We start from the raw sequence: 17,389 nt of genomic DNA, 5'->3' as shown, positions 1-17,389 counted from the left end.
TTGTGGTAATCAAATTATCTGGTAGTACCATTATTGTAATTTTCTTATGAGGTGTTTTTGGTCAGCAAATTCCCCACTACGTTAAGTAAAGTGCTTCTATTTCTCACATGCAGGACATGCAGTCAGTTCAGTCCAATCATTCACTATTGCCTCTTTTCGACTGCCAGTTTTCTGGTAGGCCTACAGCTCGACACAGCGTGACTCGGCCACCAGTTTTTGCTTTTCGATTGGGCACAAGACAGTTCAATCGAAGAGCAAAAAAGTGGCGGCCGAGTCGCGCTGTGTCGAGGCCTACCAGAAAACCAGCACCGGAAAAGAGGGCAGTGGGTTCAACTGCTCATTCCACTCCTAAAAGATGTACACTACGGACTACATTGACAAGGGTGTTCAGGATGAGTGTGAACTTGCGGCCTTACCACACGGAAGCACTGCAGGCACGAAACCACTGCGCTAAAGGTCTAGGTCTAGGCCAGTGGTGTCAAATTCATTTTGGTTCATGTGCCACATACAGCCAATTTTATCTCAAGTGGCCCGTAGCAGTACCGTAATTGTGAAATATTGCAAATTTACGCTTCATATGGGAATCACGTTGCTAAGTCAATCATCTCTATAGGACACACATTTCTCACTAAGGAACAGCAGTTATAAAACAGTAGATTGGTGGAGGTTACTAATACACTGTAGCATTTGCAGGCTACACGCCCAAGGGGACACAGTTTACAATACATATGCAGGCTACATGCCCAGGGACCCCAGTTTACAGTACGGCCTATAGGTCATCTCTCGATCCTTCCCCATCTCTCTCTCTCTCTCTCTCTCTCTCTCTCTCTCTCTCTCTCTCTCTCTCTCTCTCTCTCTCTCTCTCTCTCTCTCTCTCTCTCAACCATTTCCTTCATTTTTTACAGGTCTGCAATATTTACACTAAGCCTTCAGTACCCTATCACTGTGATATTAGGACTTTTTTTTCAATGTAGTTTTTTGCATTCCGCATAGTGTACTGGCCGAATTTCAGACTCTGCATGTGTTGGCTACTTATTTTGCTCTGCAAAGAACCAACACAAACAAATAAATAAATCCTAACTGAAATGATGCAGGATGTGCAGCATAAATAATTGGTCATAACCTAATTTTGCATGGCCGAGCCGGCCTTCATTTGACAACACGTATAGGTCAGGCAAATCCAGGTAAACAAAGACACATAAAAACATCAACATCACTGATTAACTGTAATTAAGATAAAATAAGATTCCATTTTGTCAGCCCAAGTTTAACCGTGGGTTACATTTGGATAGGTGGGCTTATATAAAGCTGGTTCAGGAATATACCAGGGTTAAGAGGTAAATCACCTAATAGAAGAGCGGAGTCCTCATTTTCTTAAGAACATGAGTACTCCAGGCTCTTCTATTGTGTGATTTACCTCTTAACTTAACCTGGTTTACTCCTGAGTTTTGTAGCATAGGCCCAGTGTAAACTTCCTTGTTAATGTGAATATGAGTTCCACCACATGTCAACAAGTTATTTTAGAACCATTCTGCCATACCAAACTCTGCTTTTTTTTTCTTCACAATATGTTTTATTTCTCTACTGCATTTTCGCCTTTCTTTACCATCTCACATGCACAACTTTGACCGGGACACACACTGGGGCCCGAAGCTCCAGGACCCAATAATGCCAGGCCCTGTAAGTGATAGAGATGACAAACATCATTTATAGTGCAAAAACTGTATGTATTAACAGGTTAACTGACCTGATATAGGCTAGTACAAATATGACCATTTTCTATACTCGGACTAACCTTGAATGAGCCTGACTTGACTCAAGGGGCCTGCCGCATTAGTGGTGGAGGTTACCGTGTCGGTGATGACAGACTAGTAAACGGACATAAACTAGCATGGTTCAGACTTTCACTGTATGATGGTGTTGGTTTGAGATTTTTGGGGAAACAATCTTTCTGGGCTTACATGATATAATATTTCATCCTGTCATATACATACTGTACATCATACAACATTCATGCACATCATACAACTGTACTTACCATTATTGTTTGGGAAACACATCGCTGTTCCTTGCTCTCTTTTATGAAATTATATACAATACCAGTTTACTCCAAATGGATCAACCATTTCCATTTTGCACGGGCCAATGCTGTTGGGGTTTTGTAGTTTCTTACAGACTGGGCAAAAATACAGTATAGAGGCAGCAACAGCACAAACATTCCCGGGCCTTTTTTGGTCCTAGTTCAGTTTCCTCAGAGAGGTTGCAAAATGAAGGTTCTGGGAATTTTATTTTTTACAGTAGGCCTACTATGGCTGTGTATAATGGTATTAGTCTGAACAGGTAAATAAGGTGTCTTGAATCGAACCGAACAGGAAACAATTATGATTTAAATTACTAAAATGATTAATGACTACAGTAAGGCACATACACATACAGTTTGGCACATACACAGCCTGCAGGTAATCTGACACAGGATCTTTTCCAGTGGGCCATTGCTGTTAATTTTTTTCTATGTATTTTGGCACACAATTTAGAGGGGGTGCAGAGAAATGGGGCTTTTTTGGCCCAGTATGTCCCTGATAAAGGGGGCCCATGTCTTTTTTTCCTTATTGAGTAAAGCCAAGCATATTTTATCAACTATCACTCACAATTCATTCACAAAGAGACTGTTACTGTGTTGTACAAAAATGCTTTTTATTCTTTAACCTTTCCAAATACTGCCTTAAACAGAGTTCAATACAGATACTTTATTTTCAGGTAATTTACATGTTGGTGGTAGCGACTCATATATTTTGTTGGTTTTGTTTTTTGTTTATTTGTGTAGGTTTGTTTTTGTAATTAGATACCAAAATTATTGAGAGATTGTGCAATGAAATTCCATAGTTAACACTTGGTGAACAGTCTATTGATACGTAGTTCATAATTTCCAACTTAAGATGTGTAGAGAGCAGGACAGGAATCGCTTCACATCATACAAATGAAGTGGCATCAAAATTTGTCATTGATGTAATCACCCAGGCTACAGCAGAAGTCCTGTAGATCACATGGAATTCAGATTTTCAGTATTTAAATGACAGGAGATGTTGTTTTTCTTCAAAAAGAATATTCCTGAATCTGCTTTAGCTATGTGTTGTTTTAGCTGTTACCAGGCAAAAAATAGAAATGACAGAAACAAGTAAAGAATGAAACAAGTTAAGTGCACTTCAGCAGTTATGCAAGATACATTTCTGTGGCAAGGAAAGGTAATGGTGTGATACATGTGGCAATGGGATTTGTTTTGTTGGATGTTGTTTTGTTTGTCAAAATAATTTCTACATTTCTTTTTCTCTTTGCTAAAGCAAGAAACAGCCTTTTTGTACATTTATTACAGGCTGTCAATGGGATTGTTGTGGGATAGACCTTTTCTAACTGAATGACTTAACCATCAAAGCCAATATAACAACATGTCGTGGATATCTGGTGATGTGAAAGTCTGACTTATACTGTATTTGCATTTCAACGATACAGACTTTGTGAAATGTGTTTTTTTTTCCATTGAAATGTAGCCCTTTAAAAATGAATCACAGCTCTAATTATGAAAGACTTATAAGATGTAGTTGAAATATGAAGTTACAAAACCTCTGAGGTGGGTTTTGGATTATCCAACTTTTCTGGCACGTGATAAATGTTCATATTCTTATTTTTTCTAATATTTGTCGAGAAGAACACCTGCAGTGAATGAGAAGACATCCCATGATTATGCTACGGACAGCTTTAAAGGGCCCGTGACAAAAGTCATCTGTAAAAGACAGGTCATCAGCTGGGAAAATTAGGCCTTTCGTCCTACCGCACTTTTCTCTGTGGATTACTGACCAGACGGCCTATTGGAAGAAGTTAAAACATGGGGCCACGTCAATTTTTGCTCAGAATTCAATATGGCCGCCAATTTCCAAAATGACTTGTTTTCATGCATTATTACATTGTACTATAAGGTGATATTCATGAAAGATTAACTACTTTCAGCACTATTCTGTCCTATTTCCTTACATACTTGTTTACAAAGGTTGACTAAACTTGAAAAAAAAATGAATATAAAGTTAGACACCTTGCAATATCCAAAGGAAAGTGCTGAAAATATGCACATAGAGAGTCTATGGCTGGGAAAATTAGGCCTATTGTCCTGTCAGGGTAGGACGAAAGGCCTTATTTTCCCAGCTGATGACCTGTCTAAAAAGGCTTTGCTTTCAATACTCCACCCCCACCCCCCTCAGCCCAAGCCCTCTCTCAGCTGACATTTCCATTATTTACCATGAAACAGTCCTGGACATGCGTAGCAACACCCCCTTGTGTTCGTTCACCACTATGCTTGTGTAGCGTCAGTATTTATGAGACTACCTTTCACTATTTGTATAAATGCATGAACTTTGTTGATGGGCGCATGATCTGTTACATTTAGATTTACAATCCCCACCACCCATACAGTTGTCCTGCTGTGATAACCAAAAATTCATTTGATTTTAGCTGAAATAAACTAATACACTGTGGAAAAAAAATAGAATCAAGTTAAAAAATGTGATCCATGAAGCTTGCTTTCAGAATGGTTTAATTCTCATTCAGTACTGTTAACGTTGAAAATATAGAGCAACAGATTTAGTGTAGGCTAATTAAAATGAATATTTTGAAAGGCAAATATCAAGCAGCATGTCATGTTAGAGGATGGTCTCAAACAGCATTTAACACAAAGGCTGGTAGTGTGATTTCCTGTCTCTATTATGTCAAGTGGTGATGTTGTAGAGTGAACTATATGGTTATCAGTATCTGTCTATTGTGTCACAGGGAACCGACCTCACACGTTGCTCACCTGTGGACGTTTTGTGCAATGTACGTATGTGTTTATTTCTCTCTGCCTGACTATTCCCAAGATGACTGAATAAGATAAAATGCAACTAATACAAATAAAACAACAAACATTTGTTTAAAAAAGTTATGAGAGGGTGACTATTGTTTTCCAGAGAACCTGGCGTGATAGGCTACTACGTGAATAATAGACTCATGAATAATAGTTATATGCACACAGTCATTTTTAAAATAATCTCTCTCTCTCTCTCTCTCTCTCTCTCTCTCTCTGTTTGTGTGTGTGTGTGTGTGTGTGTGTGTGTGTGTGTGTGTGTGTGTGTGTGTGTGTGTGTGTGGGTGTGCAGAGTCTGTCTCTCTCTATAAAAAAAACTTCTCGCCATAGGCTACACACTGTTCCACCGGCCCCATTAACCTTTAAGAGTGTACCGTCACACCGGTGTGACGGGAATGTTCGGGCAGTGAAAGTTCTATAGAATTCTGTGCTTCATTCAATACAATATGGAATTGTAGAATCTTGCATTGTTATAGAACGCATTCTTTTTATAGAATGCTCAAAAACCCACACTCTTAAAGAACCCTGTCTGTGGTGTAAAGGAGGCCTAGCCTACTTTTTTTGAGTTTTACATATACAGAAAGCTAACATTTGTATGTATGGGTAACTCAAACAGAAAGTTGACGCTGAAGTTCTTGCCAATTTAATTTAAGTAGGCAAAATGTGTAGGCCTAGGCCTAATTTGCCTAGGCCCACAGGCCCGGCCGGGATCGATTTACAGCAGTAGGCCGAACTCATGACCAAAACACATCAGACAATTAATCAGCATAATTGCAGTGTGCTGCTGTCCCATTTCCACACCATGTTTACACTGTCCATATAAGATTCAAGTTTACATGCTCATTGGGCTACTAGAACTTCTACATTTTTCCAGGATCTATAATTCAGGTAAAAGAGATTTGGTCATAGAGGTAGTATTTTCTACCTCTATGGATTTGGTAAACTAGTGGGTAGGTGCTCACGGCGCGTGCGCAACTCACTATGGGTAATTTGAAAGGCACGTATGCGTCTGCGCGATAAGGTTCCAACATTGGTCTGTCGTCGTCGGTGTCGTCTGGTGTGGCTGCGGTTGCTTGGTTGCACAGGAGGTGTGCGAGTCTTCCATTTTGGCGGTAGTGAACAGGAAAATAGCAACTGAACACGGAACTGAACGCACACGCGGAAAAGGTAACTATTATGAATGTGAGGTAATTTGCAACAGTTTAACTGTTCCAGGGGTGAAATTGGGACTGGCAAATGTGTATCATTGTGTGCGTGTGTTTGCTAGTATAGTTAGCTTGGAGTTAGCGACAGCTAGCAGGTTAACGTGAACTGCGACGAAAACATTCCTCTCGTTTCACGGCAGATGCGTTACAAATGTGTACATCTGGAACGTCCGTAAACCTTATTTGTATTTCGTAATTATTTACAATTTTGAGTTTTTGCTAGTCTTTTTAATTATATTCTAGCATGTTTAGATTATCAGCTATGCTAATGGTGGCAAGTTAACGTGACTGTCACCGTCGTCAACAGGCGTCAATGTAGCCGTTCTTTGTGGATACTACTAAATTGATCTAACGTCAGTATTATTTCAACAACTTGCAATATTTCAAAAATAAACAACGTCTTCTGTACAGAGTAGAGCCCTCTAGCCTGGCAACGCACCCTGGGTTTTAATCAAACGGTAGTTAACCAGCTTACTTCCTTTACGTCCTAGCTAACGTTGGTACGGAAGCTATAAATGGCTAGTCGCTAGCTGCATTGCGGCCTGTATCGGGTTAGCCGAGTATTTCCACATGGATCAAGCTAAAAATGTGTGTGTTTGACATGGCCTCGATGGCCGATACTTGGTTGCCATGTTGGGCAGTGGACCTTGGAACATGGGGATCAACAAGTCATAGCGCTGAACATTTTGATTTGGGGATGATGCACAAATGTATAGTGGCAGGTAAGCCGGAACTGGTTTGTAGGGGGTCCAGGGCATTGTCTACCAGCCCTATCTGCACAGTCGCTGACTGAGGCACGCGCATATCTAGTTCTAGATGCAGGGTTCCCTCATGCACGCGCGGTGTCTAGAGCAACAGTACCAACAACAAGACATTTACCGCCCTAGCAGCAGTCCTACATTTGTTTTGTGTGTGATTTCAGTTAAAATACCACAAAACTAGACTAGTATGAGACGAAACGCCAACCTAATGTCTTTGCACAAGCGTAGCCTACAAACATGTATCCTGGTTACATTGTCATTAAATCTTAGGCCTATCAGTTCTAAGAGTAGTTCTATATCCAGTCTCTCTGACGTTACTGTTATACATTAAACTTAACGGGGAGATTAAGTAAGCTTTTGATTAAAGTTGCATGGAATTTGCAAATGCAACTGAATTGCAAGGCATGCATGAGGAAGCTGGCAATTCTATCAGTTTATGTAAGGGATATATTAAGTTTAAAGGGACGCTGTGCAGGAAATGGTCAAAAAAGGTACTGCAACTATGCTGCTCATTGAAACTGGGCTGCCTATTGCCAAATTTGATCTTTTCATGAAAGTTTACTGTGTAATAAACTATTATTTTCTAGTATGGCCCAAGTACAGTCATTTTTGCAGCTAAAAATGGCTATTTCTGGAAATTCAAAATGGCGGACAATGGAGAAGATCCCCCTTTTCATGTATGAAAAGTGCAATTTTTCCAGTCATAATGAATACTTAAAATTTGATGGTGGTGGTAAGTATTCATGAAAAAGGTAGCATTAGTGAATGGGTAGCGTGAATTCTGGAAATAAACAACAAGAAATCTCACACAGTGTCCCTTTAAAATGCAAAGTAGCCATGTAAACACTGCCATTAAAACAACCTAAAAGTCATGGGCAACCAATAACGACAAAAGCTGAAACTGGAAGTGCATGCAAGGATTTTCTGACGAACAACCGCTCTGCAGACATGCCTGTCATTTCTCCATCGGATGTAGCATGATTTGGTGGGAACTGTTGATAATGGTGTTTTTCATGATCATAAAGTGATGCCCTTTGTACCTGTCCATGGACCTAACTGTGGTTTGCTAGTGACAGCAGGAAATATCCCCCAACAACAACAGTGATTGGGCTGCAGCACAAAATGAGGTGTATGTGGGCATCAGTGAACAATACATCATACTTCAATTTCACGGTTTTAAAATGATTTATTTCGGCTGTGAGAGCGATGGGGAAGGACCTTATCCGGCTCCCCTTATTTATGCTAAAGCGTTTTATCCCACTGAGCCTTGGCACCCCGGTTTCACTATTATTCTCTCTGGGGATTTTAGCCCCATTTGATCCCACAACTGTCCCTCCATAATTTTGTCCATCAGTTTTCCCAAATAGGGTAGGTAACATCTTACACTCATTCACAAAAGAGCAAACATGATGGGCTTCACCCTCCCCCACATTGGACAGTGATCACGTTACTGTTATGCTAATTAAAAAAAAAAAACGTACAGAGCGAAAGTCACCAAACTGGTTGTGAAGCAGGTGATGGCTGGGTGACGAGGCGAGAATCCTCCCATGCTTTGACGATAGACACCAATTTACAACCACACAGAGATTCACAATTCAATATGTGTATTTCATGTGGACAGCTGTTAGTGCCATTTACACTAGGAGGCCCCTAAAAGGATGGGGAGAAAAACAAAATGCAAAAGAAAAATTGCTACCGGTATTATGGAAGTGCGAGCATCAATGCTAGCCCCATTGAGGAGTTCACCAATACTGTTACATTATCAATTGCATTGATGATGTGATTCACAAAATAATATATAATCGCTCAGCCTTACCAGGGTGCATTGTTTCTGATGACTATCAACTCTTACTTTCTGACCACAAAACCAAACATTTACCTGGAGTAATTGTTTTCTAAGCTCTGAAACTCCTAAGCACAGCCAGGTTTCCATGAACTGGTGAAGTGCAGTCATCAGTAATCCAAAGCAAACAAGAAGGATCTCCTCACACTGCTTTTTTATTGTTGGGTGAAAATAATTGTTTTCTTGTTGTGCACAAGCCCTCAGCAATGCAGGTGCAAGTGTGAGGCAGGAGAAGGTGAATCAATGAACAAAATTCAAAAGACACCGCACACTTCTTACTTTTTCTTATTTAATTTTCCAGAAAAATAAAGTAAGCAGTGTGCTGTGTCTTTTGAATTTTGTTCACTATCACCTCTTACTTTCAGACTGTAAAACCATTGCCTGGAGTAATTGTTTTCTGTTGCTGTCATTTGTGTTGTCATTTCAGGAGAAGCGAAATGTCCTACTACTCATCCTCCCGGAGTTCCTCCCGGAACCTGGAGTGCAAAGTCTACGTCGGGGACTTGGGGAATGGAGCAGCCAAGGGAGAGCTGGAGCGGGCGTTCAGCTACTATGGACCTCTACGCACCGTGTGGGTGGCAAGAAACCCTCCAGGCTTCGCATTTGTGGAATATGAAGACGCCCGGGATGCAGAAGATGCCGTGAAGGGAATGGATGGAAAGTATGTAGAAAGAAACATTGTGATTTTTTTCATTTCCATCAGCCCAATGAAGACCCAGTTTGTTTGTGGAGCAGATTTTGACGTGATCTCATAAATTCGGGTTTAGATCAAACTGCGCAGCACCGATTAGAGAATGAATGTGTGCCTCTTGGGGGGTTGTTTAACTTGGTATTATATAGTTTTGCATGACATCACTTTAGCTTTGTGCTACCATTTTCTGAACAATTTACAGTCTAACATCTATAGGATGTTACACACGCGGATGCTGCCGTGTGTCAAACTGATTTTTTTAGGCCCAACACGGGGATGATGGACTCAAATTCACAGTTTGGCCAAAAACAAAGATGGGATGAAATTTCAGGCTAAAATTAATATTACAAAATGGAACAAATAATTTGTTTTCTTTAGTTTCAGATATTTAAGTTTGATCCTTTATCTGACGTGTTGATAAAACATTCAACTTCTGACCCATGTTCTCTGTCTGCTCCCTTTTCAGAGTTCTCTGTGGGTCACGCATACGTGTGGAATTGTCAACCGGTCTGTCTCGGAAGTCTCGTTATGGCCGGCCCGGACGGCGCTCGTTTGATCCGAATGATCGATGCTACCAGTGCGGGGACCGTGGACACTACGCATATGACTGCTACAGGTACAGCAAGAGGGGTGGCAGTCGACGCAGCAGGTAAACCTGTTTGCATCCTGTAGAGTAGATGTGAGAAGTAGATGTAAATTCGAATTTCGGGGGAAAAAATTGTCAAATTATCAGAACATGAAGGAAACATGTGAAATGCCATTTTATGCAGTGTCTATGATGTGTAAAATTGGCTGTAAATGCCATTTCTTATCTTAATGTTGAACCCAATTTTCCACGAAATGGGATAACTGATAATGTTTCCATAGGTCTCGGGAGAGATCCAGGTCCCGTTCAAGGTCCAGGGACAGGGACAGGGGACGAAGGTATCGCTCACGATCTCGCAGCCGCAGCGGTGAAAGGTAATTTAAAAAAAAAAAAAAAACGTTAGTGAATTAATCAAGTCACTTGTTTAATGTAAGAAATTGCCTCATGAATGACTTGTAGCATTATAATATGTGTGTTTCATTAATGTATTTCCTCTTTGTATGTTGTTTTGGATAAAAATGTCTGCTAATTATAATGTAGTAGTGTGATTTTTTTTTTGAAAAAGCTGCACCATACTCAATTGCCCCTTCATAATAGTCATAAAAAAACTCTTCTTTGCGTCTGCACTTCTGTATATTTCCTGTGCGCTTTGTATCTGCCAATGATGTTCGCTATTATTATGTCCTCGTTTGAAAGTCGCGTTGGTTATAAAGCCTCTGCCTAATGTGATGCAATAGCCGTTGTGTCTCCAGGTTGCTGATGTGTCTGTTTTTTCCTCCTACAGGAGGTACCGCTCCCCGTCTTACTCCAGACGCCGTAGCAGGTAATGCATTACTGCAGATCACATGGTCCTGCATTCTATTCGAAACTGTAAATGCACCAGTCATTATGGGCACGATCGTGATGAAGCAGTGCTGCTTTTGCTAGGCAGTGGGCATGCACACTTTGCCAGTTTGATGCATTCTGTTTAGAATTTTCTAACCACAATGCATCTAACTGGCAAGGTGTGCAATCCCACTGCATAGCAAAAGCAGCAATGCATCCCAATTGTGCCCAATAGCAGAGTTTTAGTCTCGTGACGAGGAGGATGCACCAGCAAGTGAATTACGCAAGTGCAACTACCGGAGTCTGAAGCATATGGCTAGGCTATGGGGGAATCAGCTCTTAATGACATTATTTAGAGCCAATATCAAGGCTGTGGACATGACAAGACTTCTGTCTCAGTGCTTTTATCGTGTTTTGGTGTATTTGTTGCATTAGTCTACCCTATGCTTCAAAAAGTATTGACGTGATGACAATTGAAACCCTACTGTAGACACCCATGATCCCATTTCACTCCATGATCTCTCTGCCCCTGCCATTAAGTCCTCTCGATGTGTACTGAACTGCCAATCAATCGATTCCTCTAGAGCTGGAGAGAGAGAGAGCGCGAGCTAAAGTGTCTATTTAAGAGTTCTTTAGCATAGAGGTGCTCCGATTGCTCGGCTGCCGATCATGACCGGCCGATAATGGCCAAAAATAGCCTGATCGGTGATCGGAAAAACATGCCGATCAAAAAACCGATCCGAGAGATATTAAATTCCTCACGCAACCATTTGCCTTTACACCTGGCGCTGCATGTAGGCGCTGGCTCTGCACAGCTGCAAGTGCACCAAAAGAAGGCATCTTTGCTTGTCTATAACTTTTCGCCATTCCCCCCTTCATTTCCACCATTCATAACCATATCTGCATCAACAATGATCTGATTTTCCGATCCCATGCGCCGTTTACCTGACAATGTAATTTGCGATTGAGTACTCGCCAGTGAGCCATTTTACGTTATAACCTGTGTAGTTGCCTCGGTCAGCACGCGACAACTTCACGTTGTCAGCACAAACATGTCAATTATTGTTTTCAAAGTTGTAATTGGCAGTCAGTCGATTAGTTTGATAGTCGCTGAAACACCAAACGGCGACAGATGTGGTTAAAACTTGAGAGACATTCAGAACGGTAGTGGAGCACTGCAACTGTGGACGGTGACAGAGAGGGGAGGGGCTCTCCTCACGAGGCTGCTCATTTAAAGCGACAGGTTGTTTTTTTCTCGTATGTGGAAGACTATTTGATGTAATGTTTCAGTTTCAATTCAATCTTAAATAGTTTAGTTATTCTATGCAATAACTTATACATTGATTAATACTGTAGACTCTATTACCAACACTAGTCTGAAAGATAATAATAATAATAATAATAATAATAATAATAATAATAATAATAATAATAGCCTAATAATAGACATGTGCAAATTAAGATTGATTTGTTTATGGGCAAAAATGGTATTCAATAAGGATAATTAATATGCTATTAAAAAAATAGGAAATCATTTTTGTGATCGGCAATGATCGGTAATCGGCAGATAAAGATTTTTGGTGATCGGTATCGGTGATCGGGCCAAAAAATGGTGATCGGAGCACCTCTACTTTAGCAGCACAGGGAAGTTTTACATACATGCTTAGTGCCTACATTAGCAATACGGCTCTAAAAAAACAGTGACCAGCAGATGTCGTCTCTTTTTGAGACCTTAAAAATATTGAGAAGAACATGATTGGCTATTCAGTCGTCTGACTTTTTACAGAAGCAGCTGCCCGTTGTAGCATCAAGAGTCATGCCAACAATTCCAGGTTTCATTCCAGTTATTTGCCATGTCATACCAGCCCATTGCACCGTTTATTCATATTAATTTGTAAAATAAGTGCAAAAAGGGGGTCCCCTGCAGTTAACATTTGGGAACCACTGCATTAGAAAACTACTTTTAAAATGCACATTGCCATAGCCTTCTAACTTTGCTACATGTTCCACTGGGAAGTGTGTGACGTCTTGGCTTAATAAAAAGGGACCCTTTTTTTTGCATCTGTTTCAGGTCTGGCTCTCCTGCACGGTCCAAGTCTAGGAGTCCTGTGCGCAGGGGGTAAGTCATATGGTCAATGGTGCACTGGGGTGCATTTCTCAAAACCATAGTTGCTAGCTACGTTAGTTACTTCATTGTTTTCAATGCAATTTCTTATTGGCAACTACCCAAGTTGCTAACTGGCTAACAACTACACATTTGAGAAACGCACCCCTGATGAGACACTCTTTAGTATGTATGTTAGTTTAGTAGTATGTTGCAATTAATTAATCATGTATTTCTCTCCCTCTCGTTCTTTCGCTCTCTCTCTCGCTTGCTCGCACGCTCTGTCTTTCTGCTCAGTAGGTCGCGGCCGTCGCGCTCTCACTCGCGCTCTGCGTCACGTCCTCGTGGCCGTTCACCGTCTCGTTCCCGATCCAGGTCTCGTACTCCCAGTGCTAAGAGAGAGAGAAACAGGTAAGGGCCAGATCTGCTTGCCGACACCACAAAATCTTAAGACTCTTATTATTTGGGGACACATCCAAAGATCAGGCTAGGCGTTGTGTTTTTTTTATTATTACTTAATTTTCCCTCCTATTAACTTTAGCCATATGAAAGGAACTATGCCATATGTACATGTTTTTTTTTATATGCTCTTTAGCGTCTCTCTTGTTCAAAAGTGGCAATGTTGTTACTTGCTGTGTTAGACCCAGTTTTTTTGTTAAGACTCAGTCAAGTTAGGGCTTACTTGAATTAGGTTCAGGGTAGGTTTCCAGTGTTCCTTTACGACATGGCAGAGATCAACCGTCGCTGACACCTGAACGTCGCTGACACTCCCAGAATGGCCCGAGCCACACACGATGACGGACAGCCTTCGATGGAAATGGGTGACAGAGGGGGTTGGGAAAGCAAGGCTTTATAGTCAGGGATGTTTGTAATTTTTCCCATTACATACTAGTGCTGGGACAGTCTTTTTAGTTTCCAAATTTTTTTTCTTTAAATGCCTGTTTCTAATATAATTGAGGAAAGTATATCTAAATTGTTTATCTGAACTTAGACCGAGTACAGCATTAGACGCCATAAGGCATTGAATTGGGTAATTGAGTTATGTAGAAGGGGTGTGGTGTAACTTGACAGAGGGCACTGATTGGTTATGGGTAATGTACAGGGGGCGGGGTGTTAAGGGGGGCAAAGGACGTGGTCTTCTCTCTTGTCTTCTCTTAGATCCATCCTCATTATGATTAGACGCAAGGGGGCCCGCGTTGGATAACTCCCCCACCTAATTCCAAGAGAGAGAGAAACAGCTCATGATTTTATACTCCGTTGACCCAATTGCTCCAGGCTGTTCCCTTTTTTTTTCTTAAGAGTGTGGGAGTCGACGACGGCTCAAGCACTGACCAGGGTTCATCCTTGCTGTGTAAAACGTCCTTCGGGAGGGTGAGAAAAATGCCCTGAGAATCAGCTCTCCTCCTTCGCCCCATCGTGGTCTCATGAGATCGTCCAACCGACGCATGTTCTGACTCCAGACGCAATCTGCACCACAAACAACACGCACACAGTTGTTGCACCCGCACCCGCACCCCACCCCCTCATCCCACCTCCCAGAAATCTATGCCCCACTACAGCCAACTACCGCATCTACTACTACTACTGCGAACCAAAGCTACGCAGAGAGCTACAGAAAGAGAGAGAGTGTCAGTCAACCACTAATGACCCCCCCGACCCCCCCACACCGCTTCAAATCTGCAGCCCTGTGAATGCTTAGCTTGTGTGTGAGAGAAAGAGGGAAAACAGAGCTGACGAGAGAGATCAGACTTCAAGACCTTCCGAGTGTGTCTTCAAGTTCTAGCATCCGTCGCGTCTGTGTACATGTTGTTTCTGCCACTGTCTTCAAAGGTAAAGAAAACCCCAAAGAGTCGCTGTCATTCTTGATCAAAATCGAACCTTTTATTAGTCACTTTATGCTCCTTTCATATTCAAACTGCTCAAAGCATGCATGTCACTGAGTTTTTAGAGTGCGCGTGTGTGTGTGTTTGTGTGTTGTGGATGCACACATGTGTGTTGTGAATGCACACGTGCGTGCGTGCGTGCGTGGGTGGGTGAGTAAGTGTCTAAATGGTTGGAAAACAAAACCACTCTCTATCCCATCCTTAGCTTTCCAGGTGTCTCTGCAATCTGCTATGCATATTGGTAGGTTGACAGTGCCTGCACAGCTTGATGCAATTCAAGTGGTGATAGATGTTGAAGCTGTGGGCTCTTTGACAACATTAACTGGAATAGTAATGGTCGTTGACTTGGTCCTTTGTTTAATAGTAATTTCTCTGAGGGCAGTCCTGAGTGACTGTTATAAACATTTGCAAACATAAAGGTGCCACTGTGCACACTCTTGAACCTCGTATTGTTTCACTTTTTAAAAAAAAAATACACATTTCCACCGTGGGTTTAGGTGGCGAAGTGCTTAAAACATTTTTTTTTTTTTTTGGTCATTGAAACTATTGAGGCGATTTTGAATTTGTGGGATGAATTCTGAGGTCCATCCTGCTATGCCTGGAAGGTTATGAAAAAAAAAATGGTGAACAAGTTTGGAAATGTTTAAGTATTTAGTTGTTCTGTTTGTTTGCCATAGTGTTCACAGCTGAATTAACACCTCTCTGTGTTTGTTTCAGCCGTTCCCGTTCCCCCAGCCAGAAAAAGAGCCCTACCCCAGGAACGGACTGATGGTGATAAGCAAACAATACATCCTATACCCCACATACATACATACACCCCACATCTTCCTCTGTCCACCCCCCAAAAATATGTCCTCAGTTAGTTTTATTGTTTTATTGTTTGTTTTTTTCCCTCTCCTCGTTTTGGAAAGTCTGTATTTGAAACAAAATGCCATCTGCACATGCACATGATTGCTAAAATGTCATCAATCTACCTAGGATTAATTACCAAGTTTTTTTCCCTTTTTTTGTCATTGTGTACAAGACTGGAGCGGAAAGAGGACAGTGGTGGCTTTGGCCAGTGATTTGTTTTTATCTGTTTGGAGATTTGCAAAATGCCACATATGAGCCTTTTCTTTGACGTTATTTAAATAAAGAGAGAATGGCTTTGATATTTCGCTTGATGGTTTTGAAATAAAATTACCATTACCACTGAATCGTTTGCATTGTACACTTTTCTGTGTCTTAAATTAAATGATTATTTGAGTTTGTACTGGAAAAACATATCTTCCATGCAGTCAATGCAAAATGAAGACTCACCAGTTTAATTTTAACTCGCCAGAATTAAAACCCCATTCACTTTCAATAGGGTTTCAATTCTGGTGAGTCAGAATTAAACTAGTTGGCACCAAAACGTGGCATGGAAATCTACAGGGTATTTTGAAGAGTGAAGTGTGGGTCACCAGATCAAAAAACATTAACAGCTGACGGCAAAGCATCAAGGATCTGGTCTTCCATAACGTCCATGTAATGCCTCTGCCATTGATTCATGTTAAACGCATCATGGCAGTGATTAAGACAAAGACAGTCCTAACCAAGTATTGAACATTGACCCGTTATGTAGAAAGTACCAAATTTCTTTCTTTTTTTTCTGAAGAAAATTATTTTATTACAATATTCTAATAATGTGAATTCCTCAATTCGTGTTTTTTTTGGAAGGCCAATATGTAACAATAAACAAATGAATGATTGGAATAGTTAAAAATGTGGCAATGCATCTACAAGCCATGAAAATTAAACATTTATTGATAGAATTATTCAAATAAATCAACTTTTTCATGACATTCTAATTACATGGCCTGTATATTGATCAACAGACCCCACCTTCACTATGTCCCCCTGAAAATATAACTTTGTTGTTATGATGTCCTTTATTTCTGCAGATGCCTATTATCAACTAATGCAGGTCTTCACCTTCCCCAGCTTGTTCACTTGTCAGCTGCAATTAGGGCCTTGTGTCTGCATGTTTTGAACAGAGACGTTCTTAATGCAGAGAATCTTTGTTTTGAAGGCTATACTAAGAAGCTGGTTCAGGAGGTTAGGTTGAGGGGTAAATCATGGAGTCATGCTCTTCTGTTAGATGATTTACTTCTTAATTTAACCTGGTTTATTCGTGAACCAGCTTCTTAGTATAGGCCAATCATGAACTGGGGGGTATTCCAAGATTGAGTCTGGGAAAGTTAACCTACAGTGAGTCCAATATGTATTTGATCCCTTGCTGATTTTGCAGTTTAGCCCACTAATAAAGACATGATCAGTCTATAAATGTATGATCATATGTATTCAAACACGGAGAGACAAAATATCAAAAAGAAATTCCAGAAAATAACTTATAATAATATATTTTAATTTATTTGTATTTAATTTAGGCAAATAAGTATTTGACCCCTCTAGCTAAAGAGGATAAAGTGATTTGTGCCAAAGCCCTAGTTGTCTAGCTCTGAGGTCAGATGCTTCTTCTAGTTGATGACAATGTTTGTGCATATAGTTGAAAAGTTTTTTTTGCCCATTTTTCTTTGCAGATTATCTCTAAAACATGCATAGTTTGTGGCTGTAGCATGGCA

At 40.8% G+C, this 17,389-nt stretch overlaps 1 protein-coding gene across 5 annotated transcripts; it reads left to right on the top strand.

The window, feature by feature from the left end:
- The first annotated feature begins 5,900 nt into the window (after window positions 1–5,900).
- On the top strand, window positions 5,901–15,982 carry srsf7a (serine and arginine rich splicing factor 7a). Of its 5 annotated transcripts, none has more exons than XM_063205180.1 (8): window positions 5,901–6,055; window positions 9,125–9,358; window positions 9,855–10,037; window positions 10,256–10,348; window positions 10,759–10,797; window positions 12,871–12,918; window positions 13,204–13,314; window positions 14,203–14,733. In XM_063205180.1, exons 2-8 carry the CDS (start codon window positions 9,135–9,137, stop codon window positions 14,276–14,278), a joined length of 774 nt encoding a protein of 257 aa, XP_063061250.1. In that variant the 5' UTR covers window positions 5,901–6,055; window positions 9,125–9,134; the 3' UTR covers window positions 14,279–14,733. The 5 variants fall into 5 exon arrangements, with proteins under 5 accessions (XP_063061250.1, XP_063061249.1, XP_063061252.1 ...); XM_063205179.1 differs by having other exon boundaries at window positions 13,201–13,314; XM_063205182.1 differs by lacking the exon at window positions 14,203–14,733 and adding an exon at window positions 15,504–15,982 and having other exon boundaries at window positions 5,902–6,055.
- The last annotated feature ends 1,407 nt before the right edge of the window (window positions 15,983–17,389 follow it).

Source organism: Engraulis encrasicolus, chromosome 8 (genome assembly GCF_034702125.1).
Source record: "Engraulis encrasicolus isolate BLACKSEA-1 chromosome 8, IST_EnEncr_1.0, whole genome shotgun sequence".
Taxonomy (NCBI): Eukaryota; Metazoa; Chordata; class Actinopteri; order Clupeiformes; family Engraulidae; genus Engraulis; species Engraulis encrasicolus.
This window is presented reverse-complemented; position numbering and strand designations above follow the sequence as displayed.

What these genes read in the sequence shown, in the direction of transcription:
- srsf7a (XM_063205179.1), top strand. Translation starts at nt 9,135, where the DNA reads ATGTCCTACTACTCATCCTCCCGGAGTTCCTCCCGGAACCTGGAGTGC. An exon ending in GTGAAGGGAATGGATGGAAA is followed by an intron (nt 9,359 to 9,854) that starts GTATGTAGAAAG and finishes CTCCCTTTTCAG; the next exon opens with AGTTCTCTGTGGGTCACGCA. An exon ending in AGGAGTCCTGTGCGCAGGGG is followed by an intron (nt 12,919 to 13,200) that starts GTAAGTCATATG and finishes CTTTCTGCTCAG; the next exon opens with TAGGTCGCGGCCGTCGCGCT.